At 36.0% G+C, this 9,772-nt stretch overlaps 2 protein-coding genes across 3 annotated transcripts; both read right to left on the bottom strand.

Annotated features, from left to right (window-relative positions):
• Positions 1 to 973: 973 nt before the first annotated feature.
• On the bottom strand, positions 974 to 6,548 carry LOC118755472. Its single transcript, XM_036490304.1, has 5 exons — positions 6,343 to 6,548; positions 5,798 to 6,276; positions 3,853 to 4,411; positions 2,265 to 3,791; positions 974 to 2,205 (listed from the first exon to the last, which is right to left on the bottom strand). The coding sequence occupies exons 1-5, from the start codon at positions 6,392 to 6,394 to the stop codon at positions 1,871 to 1,873; spliced, it is 2,952 nt and encodes a 983-aa protein (XP_036346197.1). The 5' UTR covers positions 6,395 to 6,548; the 3' UTR covers positions 974 to 1,870.
• A 1,927-nt stretch (positions 6,549 to 8,475) lies between these two features.
• Positions 8,476 to 9,772, bottom strand: LOC118755471 (KH domain-containing, RNA-binding, signal transduction-associated protein 3-like; the record flags this gene model as incomplete). Of its 2 annotated transcripts, none has more annotated exon segments than XM_036490303.1 (3): positions 8,476 to 9,174; positions 9,524 to 9,609; positions 9,687 to 9,772. In XM_036490303.1, coding segments are annotated over 3 exon segments (288 nt in total), but the record flags the coding sequence as incomplete, so codon positions are not given.

A 9,772-nucleotide genomic window follows, 5' to 3' on the forward strand; every position in this document is an offset into this window, starting at 1 on the left:
TATAATTATTTGTATTATTATTTCACATTTTTTACAAGCTTTTATTAAACCGATTTGCAGGCATACAAATGTTAACATTACTTGTTCCTGTACTCATAAACTATTTGGCCGAGCCAACAAAATTGCGTACACTACCCAAATATCAACGTCAGTTGCACGAGCAATCCCTGCAGTGGCTCATGAAAATCGGTCCCAAATACCCGCAAGAGTTCAAGGCTTTAATGGGACAAACGCTGGAACTGCGCCAGAAACTTGAGGCGGCAATACGAAACCAACAGCAGTCAATTAACATCGCCAACAAGGCAAGTGAATTGCAGGCACGCGGAGGTATGGCCAAGCCGCAGAAACCAACCATAAAATTGAAGACAGATTTTAGCAATTTTCAGTAAAGAAAATGATACCTATTTATGTAACGTAATAAAAACGAAGGCGAAATTTCTATTGGTGGATTGGTATGCAAGCAATTGTCAAACTTAAATACATAAAATTGTTAAAAAAAAAAAAAAAGTATTTAAATTTCACACGTCATCTTCCGGCGAAATTCAATTGCTTAACAATATTGCGATACATAATTATTTATAGATTATATTAGCACTTAAAGATATAAAGTAAATACAAATTTTAGCTTCATGCTGATTTTTATGCAAAATTCGTTTATTCGTTTAATTTAATTCAACATCAATTTGACGATATGCCAAAAGCGTCGTATGAAATGGTGTTTATTTTACACACATAATTATGTATGTATGCATACACAATTATATACATATTTAAAACTTTCACAAAGCTTAACTTATACATGCATTAACAAAATACTAATCACATACATATGTAAGTAACTATCTATGTAACCGAGCAGTTGCAGATTTGTCCAGCAGTATACAATACCAACTAAGTAATTACGTAATGTATTTTAATTATTTGTTTAAAATGCAGTTATATCTAATTACTATTTAATGAAAATGTAATGGAGAAACGTATTATATAAAGAAACATGGAGATTGGAAATGAAGCAGTGTTATGGAAAGTTGAAGGAAATAAAGCATTTAGAGTTATAAATTCAAAATGTATGTATGTACGCGAGTATTTAACCATTATTAACAAAGAAGAAATAAAATACACATACATATGTATACATATATATCAATGTGTTTACTTATTCGTGCATATCTACATACATAGTGCATATCTATCTACTATGCCTTCCGTTGCGTTGAGTTGCGCAAGCACCCAAAAAGGTGTTCTAGAACCTGAATACCACCACTGTTTTGGCAGATATGTAATTACATGCTACCTATTGCGGTACATTCATTAAAAGCGAATTTTCTTGCTAAAATTTACAATTCGTCGTCGCTGGTTTGTATACGCTAAAAACAAAGGTACCTTGAACGTGGTTTAAATTATGACTTCATGGCCTCTTTCGAATCCAAACGTGCCTACGAACTGGAACCATTTTAATTATTACACAAATTAAAAGTCTGGAATGAATTGAAAAACATGAGTTAGGCCGGACGCTGGCGTTATTTTGTGTATTTATAAATGAAAAAAGGCATGAACTCGCCTTAATTCAATAAGCGAGGCCAACTTAGCTTGCTGAAATTTAAATTCCTGTCCTTTCTAGCCTATTGCCCATTGTACACGAAACCAGCGAAAAATACCGTTTTGCTGTCTACAAGTCTTCCACATTCTAAAAACATTTCGTCGTTCATAATGCAAAAATTTATGTGCAAACTTTAAAAACATAGAATTTTAGAACGAATAAAAATTTGTTGAGTCCGCTCTAAATTTTACAATCTTCATGTAGTGGTTTTGCTTTTATGACGACGTTATGTATGTAGGCTGCCGTTTAAACTATGTATAGATAGATATCTCAAAACTCAGTCTTTATATCTTCGGACTTATAATCGTCACTGTTACAGCGGGACTCAATGTAAATGCGTTTTTGTGCGGGTTCTTCTTCAGTTGACGGTGTAAGTCCCAATTTTCGTTTTTCTGCCACGTTATGTAATTGAGTTCCACAATTCTTTGGCACGTTTTCAATGGCCGTGGAATGTTCGCCGCTGTGATATTGTTGCCCATCTTCAATGCAATGTGAATCGCTTACTGGTTGAAAGGTAGTCGTTGTAGGGTCGTCATCAATATAAGTAACTTCGAATAACACCATTTGCTCAGCGCTTGAATGTGAAGGGCTCGCTTTGCACACTCCTAAGAGCAGATAGTTGTTAACAATATATTTCGTAATTTAGTAATGAAATTCAACTTACTGGTTATATTTTCGGACAGTACTAATGTTTCCGGAGTTGTTCGTAATTCCTCTTCTCCTAAAAATTGCAATTCTTCTGGTCTTTCAATTCTCTTTTGTTTATCAAAAACTTCAGCTTTCGGTGTTTTATCACTTGTTTCCATTAGGTTACCTTCTATCACTGGAAATGATTCATGGTTTGGCAGAAATTCAGGTGTTTCGGGATATTCGGTTTTTACGCGCGTTAAATCGAATAATGAATTTTCTGTTGATATCTCATAAACAGATGAAGTTGTTTCTTCTCTGATATCATCCATTATTGCCAAATCTGCCGTTGTATGCTCAGAAGGGATGCTTTGCATTAATTCTGGGAAACGGGTTGGCTGTAGACGACTCAAAAGCGCTGTTTGGTATAGCAATGTACGCATACGTTTGCGAAAACTTTGCACCGCGGCATTCATATCAATTTCACAATGTTTGCTTTCTTCATTATGCTCATCATTTTTCGCATCTTCTAATTGTACCTGCGACGATTGCACACAAAGTGCTCGGAATGCCATTGCTGTCGGCCAGCTGGGAGGCAGTGTGGCGCCGAACGCATGGCTAAGTACTTCGCCTTCACGTGCAGTACTAAGGTAAAACTTACATCGCCGTCCAATATACTTCGACAGCAAAGTATCCGTAACATATGGCCGCGTAGGATCTGGCCGGAATTCGAGAGAAGATGCCACCGTACGCAAAAACACATTTGGCGGCTTGGTGCATACATCTGTGCCTAATCGAAAATTGTAGGCGTACTTGAAAAAATTATAGAGTTGCAGTTCAACCGCCCGCAAGCGTTCTACATATCGAACTTTTTTCTTTTTTATGCCTAATGGCGTTTGCGTGTCACACTCTGGAAATGAGGTGTTCGGAATTGTTTCTTCCACTTCTGGCGCAGGCGTTTCTGTACCACTTTCTTCTTTTGGCGCTATTATTTGTGCCTTACTGTCTTCTACTAATTCCTCCTTCTCTTTTTGTATTTCACATTTCAGTTCTTCTTCACCTTTAAGGCATTTATTTCGTTTGGCTTTTGATTTTCCCTTCTGTTTTGCATATATTTTACGTTCGGGTATAAGCACGGCGTCAGGATTATCACGTAGCTCAGCAACTTTTTCCACCCAATTCTGCGTTGTTATGACACTATTCTTCATTATGCATGTCTTCTTTCGTGGTATATCTTCGATTGTTGCTTCTGGATTTTTAACAAAAAATTTCTGTATGGTTACGAAACGTGTACGACAGCTGATGCGATTATGATTTCCTAGCACTTCAGCGCACCGTAACCAAGCTGATGTGCCGTGCTCGGATATACATTCCATAAGCTTCTTATCATCTTCCACGGTCCAGGGAGCTAGTTTATGTCGCGTTTGCAGCGTGTTCCTATAGCGCATGCGCAGTTGCGTTATTGAGCGATTTGGAAAAAGTGTTCGCGGAAATAAAGCGAATTTTTCACCATATTCTTCTACTGCTGCTAGTAGTATGAGATCCTCTTCTGCTGTAAATGGTTCTAAAAGTGATAAATAAAAGCTGAGTAAAGGGTAATTTTAGTAAATGTCTTTCTTTCTTACCATGGCTAATCTTTGGATGCAAATAATATAGGTACCGCTGGTGTAACGCTTTCTTCGATTTGTGCGGGAAATACGGAGCGACGGCATTCCATTCTACGATACCGTTCGTTGTTTTTTTCTCGATCACTTCGAGAAGTTTTTTGTCGTCACGTTTATCCCAACGCCCATAGCGTTGAGTATCCGTATAACATACAGAAGTGTGATACTGTATAAAACATTGATAATCTGAACGTTTCGGAACTGCCGTTGCAATGATCTCCCAATTTTGATAATTATGCTTCCGTGCTGCTTGAAGGAGACGTCTCTTCTCTACCTCAGTCCATGAGCTACGTTTCAGTATGGGATGTAAGTATACTTGCCACATTGCTTTACAACTGCTGGGTGAATGCCGATAGTTTAAGTTATGCGCAGACACCTGCGCCCAATCAATCTGGAATTTATCATCCACTTGTGCCAATAGGCTTGCCACCTTCTCTGTATGTACTTTTATTTCAAGTTCAAGCTTTTTCGATTTATTATTTTTATCCCGAAATTTGCGGTCAGCTAAATAATCAATAATCTGTACGAAGAGAGTTCCATTAGAAAATTAAAGGATACATATATATGTATATTTATATATTACTTAGTTTGGTAAAATACAATATGTATATATAGATAGAATCTTATCTACCTACAGTGTATGCTCATAAAAAATTCCAGGAATTAAAAACCTTACAGAGGTATATTTCTATTGGATTATAAAAAAGAATATGCTGAGTCTCTACTTTCACTGCAAGGTTTATATAAAAAACAACTGTTGACTTAAGGCCAAATTAGAGGTGTCATAACGTAGCAAAATACTTCAGAACTGCTTATGGTTATGGCGAAAACCTAAAATATGCGGTTATGGTTATGGCTGTGGCGTTATAATATGGCAACAATAATCGTTTACAGGGCGGTCCGTACGTTTTATCGGAACATTTATTTGCCTCGGTTATGGTTATGTCTATAGTATTGCACCACTACTTTAGCCTATGGATGTCTTCACGACAACATATGATATAGGATATCACGTAACAGACTTTCAGATGAGTCAATCCAGTTTTGGTACTTGAAAGAGTGATGTCGTAGTGGCAGTCGTTGACCATATATAAATCTGGGTCACTCCGGTTATCTTTGAAAACTGTTAAGTGTTGCTTGGAAACCACGAAGCAGAGTATTCAATAAATTTCCCAACAGTATAAAAAAATGCACGATAATTGAATCATGTAAAAAAATGTACAAAATATTTCTATTAGATACGAGGGAACATGATACAAATATTTGTAATTTTTTTACCATGCGGTGAAACTACTTATTTTCTAAAATATATATAGGGTGTCCTAGAGCAACAGTCCAAACCATGTAAAATTACTAAATGCGGACGCATTAGCGGTAATTGAGTAATAATAGTTCCAAAATACTCCTATTTTAAAGTATTAAAAATAAAAATATTTGGAGCTCACATTTTTACCAAGGGTTTGTTTGGCCGATCTTATCCAATTTTTGTGGTGGCGACTTGATGTTATAATACAAATTTAAGGATACCTCCGGACGGCATATGGTTTTGGCAGGGGTTTGAAACTGCCTAATAAGGGGCGACCGCTGTTAGAAAAACTTTTCTATTTTTATATCTTGGTCGGGCAGGAATCAAACTTTAGTTGTTGTAACAGCATACAAAAATTTCGCAAAAAAAAAATGCTCGGGAAATCAGTCCTTGGCCAAAATATGTAGATCCGACAGTTGTGGGAATGCACGAACCTTGGTTCGTGTTTATAACCGCACGGCGCGTTAATGTATGTCGCTCTTAATAAGCAGTAACAGCTGGTGTTGAAAGCCCAACTTTATTCATATTATACTAAATCGGTTTTCTTTTTGCCATTCCCACAAACATATTATAAGTTTAAGAAAGAATAGCAAGCCTCACCTGCTCTTTTACAGCTTGCACCACAGCCCTTTTATCTAATAGTGACCAAACATGTCTACTGCACAATTCAAAGTCCATAGGGAACATTTCGCCTTCTACATTTCTCCGATATTCGTAGTCCTCATTGTTTGGACAATTCCGACAGTTAAGATCTTTGAAAAACATATTCCCTTTGAAAAAAAAAGTTCCGCCCTTCAGGTATGCGCCACGTATACCAACACCTCGTTGCTTCTTCCCCAGATTCATCTTTAATCGTTGCTCGTTGGCAAGGTATCGCAGCTGTACGGATTGTAACAAAGTTTGTAAACGTTTTCGCACCTCTACCAAACGTTGTTGCATCTCCTGGTTAAGCAACAAAGCGTTCTCGCAATTTACATGACTATGTGTGCCCAACAAATCAGTAATCTCTCCCATGTATCTTGCGCTGAACGCTGCGTAGTCGATACTGGACTCATCTTCGAACTCAGAATCAGAAAATTCTATAGGGAATTGAAAATTAGGTTGAAATTGGAATAAATTTTTAAAATATACAAAGTTAATACAACCTTCCGAAGCACTATCTCCGGAGGAATGATCTTCGTCATCAATAGAAAGCATATTAGCTAATCAACCAAATAATATTGAAGCAAGTTTTGATTTGGAATAGTAGAAATCCTTTGCTGCACCAAATAGGAATGTCGGAAAAACATCGATGCGTCGATAACTTCGATGTTTTGCTTCGATTCAAATATTTTGCCACACGATGTATAAATCGTTGATGTATCGATGCTTCCCTAGTACATTGAACCACCCCTGCTAAAAATGGCTGACCATCAGTGTTGCCAGGACTTTTTGGGCCGACCGGCTAGATTGGCAAAAAAAAGCGGCTAACAACGGCTAAAATGTTTTAGTGAAATTTCACATAGACTCTGGCAAAAAACGGCTAAAATGTTTTAGTGAAAATTCACATGCTTTATTTAAATAAATCGCAAGAAACGAAAGACTAGTTAACACCATTAATTTATATCGAGTGTATATTCCTCATCATCAAATGAATCACTATTGTATATATCACCTGAATTCATTGGCCCGTAGTCATAGTCAAAATAAAGTCGACTTTAAAGTTAGTTGCAGCTTTTTTGACAGATATCCCATTGAAAATTATGTCAAAAAGCTGCAACTAACTTTAAAGTCGACTTTATTTTGACTATGACTACGGACCATTAATTTTAAGAGATCGTCATCTACAGTAAAATTATGGCAGCATTTTTCTTCACGTTTTAAACCGTATCTTATATATAAAATAGCGTTTAACGTTTTAACGCACATTGGATTTCTTTGCTTAGTTTTTATTATATTCATTGAACTAAATATTCGCTCTACTTCTGCATTACTTATAGGCAAAACAAGAAAACTAAAAACTAGGTTGGAAAGGTCAGCAAAAGGGTTTTCTACTAGGGCATTTCGAAATTGATAAACTTCGGCCCAAAATTTTACAGTTGAGTCTAAATTACTCCAGGTATGTAACGTTAACCGTTGCTATTGCATCTCTATGGATGTTATTTCGTCGGCATTATATTTGTGTTTTTGTTGCTGTAGTTGAACGAATACTTTTGGTTTAATTACTCTTAATGCATTTCCAACCGAAAAAAGTCAATTTTTTTTAGTGTGGCAATATTTGTAGGGAGGCGTTGGCGTAACTCCTTTATTAAAGTGATAATAAAATAGCGACCATATTCTCGGCTTCGTGGTCAAAAGCGTTTGTGCTTACTTTTGTTTTTAAATACTCTTCAAAACTGTGATAAAACTGAGGAAATGGAGCAAGGTATGGTTCCAACGGGGAGCATATAGGATCAAATGTGTCCGCGCTAATAACCACTAGGGAGCATAGATGCGAAAGTAAAACATTGAGTTCATTAAAAATCTTCATTGGGTCTGCATTATTGCTTTCGAACAACTTGTTTACTTTTTGCACCTGAAAATTAGGTAAAATCGGCTAAAAACGGCTAACTTTTTTTTTACAAACCGGCTAACAAATCGGCTGCCGCGGCGGCGGCTAGATCGAATTTTCTCCGGCTAGTTGCTATCAAAACCGGCTAAATCTAGCCGGAAAACGGCTAAAATGGCAACGCTGCTGACCATATCGAAAGAAACTATCGATTGTACGCTCACATAAGCTCTGATCCGGTACTCCATGAACTTACGGAATTTACACGAACTTGCAGGAAGTTGCAGGAAAAATATTCCCGTACTCCGAAATCCTCCAAAATCCTGTAAATGAGAGCAACTTTTGGAGAGTTGTGTAGAGAATGAAGTTGCAAGATTTTACTCGAACTTTTTCTTCTGGTAAAATCATGAAAAGTGTCAAACAATCACTGGTTGACGTTTTTACATGAAAAATGGTTTTTTTTTGTTCCCGTACTTTTTGTTGTTACTCACCTTTTACTCTCACTTCAGAGAGTAATTTTGCTGTTTGACAGTTTTACAAGCTAATTGGCCCGAAATCGCCAAATCTTGACACTCTGAATAATAAATAGGCCCTTTATTTAAACGTCTAATCTGATAGCTAGATTTCGATAAAAATGTCATAGGACCAGCAAGTCAAATGGCTGCTAATGCCATTAGGTGGAACTACCTATCTAATATATGGCGATAAAGGTACTTTCTTAAAAACCCCATCGAATGAATTAAAACACTTGTTATTTTGTGCGACATTTATTTGGACTTCGTGTGGAATAAACGTTACAAACAAGTTATCATGGGTGTGTTCAGAAATGCATCAAGCCAAAGCATCAGACGCTTTTATTTCTAAACGGTAATTGATGGGAATGCCCAATGTGCGTAACCACGGTTAAATTCATAATTAGAAGGTAATTGCGTAAATAAGGCATTTCCATCAGTTGTAGTTTAGAAGTTAAAGAGACTGATGCTTTGGCTTGATGCATTTCTTAGCGCACCCATACTTACGTCATTAGCTGTAAAAAGAAACTAAATTCTGATTTTAGTAGGTAGGTATGTATATTTTTAATGCAACGATAAACAATACGTTTATTAGGTTTATTAGGTGTTATATGTACGTAATTATATTTCATATTTCGGTTATGTTGGCTCAATAGATTAGAAGATTTTTGTTTTACATTTTATGCCCACCTTTGCGTGGTTATTGGTATTGTTATAGCCATTTACATTTTCATATACCAGTTATGTATACGTTATATACTGTTATATTTTGGGATTCGATTATTAGCATTTCTTTAACAATTTTATTATTAGGACTTATTTTTATTTATATTTCTTAGTAATTCCAAATGATGGTGGTTTATAAGATTTGATAGTTGTGTCGCGCGTGCGCTTTAATTCAGTTCCATATATGGCGGTGGGTGGACGTTTATAAGGTGCTGTTGATGGGATAACTTTATTACACATTTATTTATTATATCGTTTATAAATAAATTTACTGTATTTATTTATTTATTTACATTCAACAATTTTATTGAGCTTGAGACCGTTTCTAATGTGGAATTTGTGATAAGATTCCATTTTTTGAATATTTATTTACTTACTGTATTTAAAATTTTTACTTTTATAGCAGTATTTGTTATTTCAGTAGGTGTTGTTGATTATTTGAATTATAAGTTATTTCTAAAAGCTTTCGAAGGTTAATTTGAATGCTCAAGATCAAATTATTTACTTATTTGCAAGCACAAAAAAATTAAGTAATTATAGAAACGTTTATTTTCTACTCACCTTTTACATATTCATAAGCTTGGGCGGGTGCACGTTTTGGAACATGACTTTCATATTCGTAAACTTCTTCTTCAGACTCTTCGTGTCTGTGAATTAATTTGGTTTTTATATCAAATTTCATACACTCACTGACAAAATGTATTTTCCATGTGTGAATACTTACTCATAAATTTCATGCTGTTTTCCATGGCGAGCAACACTGAAAAATTTGTATGAACTCGGCCCGGCAGCCATCCTCTTTTCATGAAT

Source organism: Rhagoletis pomonella, unplaced genomic scaffold (assembly GCF_013731165.1).
Source record: "Rhagoletis pomonella isolate Grant_MI unplaced genomic scaffold, Rhpom_1.0 Rhpom_scaffold_06368, whole genome shotgun sequence".
Lineage (NCBI taxonomy): Eukaryota > Metazoa > Arthropoda > Insecta > Diptera > Tephritidae > Rhagoletis > Rhagoletis pomonella.

Excerpts from the sequence above, each read along its gene's own strand:
- LOC118755472 (XM_036490304.1), bottom strand. The coding sequence starts at position 6,394 with ATGCTTTCTATTGATGACGAAGATCATTCCTCCGGAGATAGTGCTTCG. Across the intron at positions 6,277-6,342 it reads CGGAGATAGTGCTTCGGAAG|AATTTTCTGATTCTGAGTTC; the intron begins GTTGTATTAACT and ends AATTCCCTATAG. Across the intron at positions 4,412-5,797 it reads TGCAAGCTGTAAAAGAGCAG|ATTATTGATTATTTAGCTGA; the intron begins GTGAGGCTTGCT and ends CTCTTCGTACAG.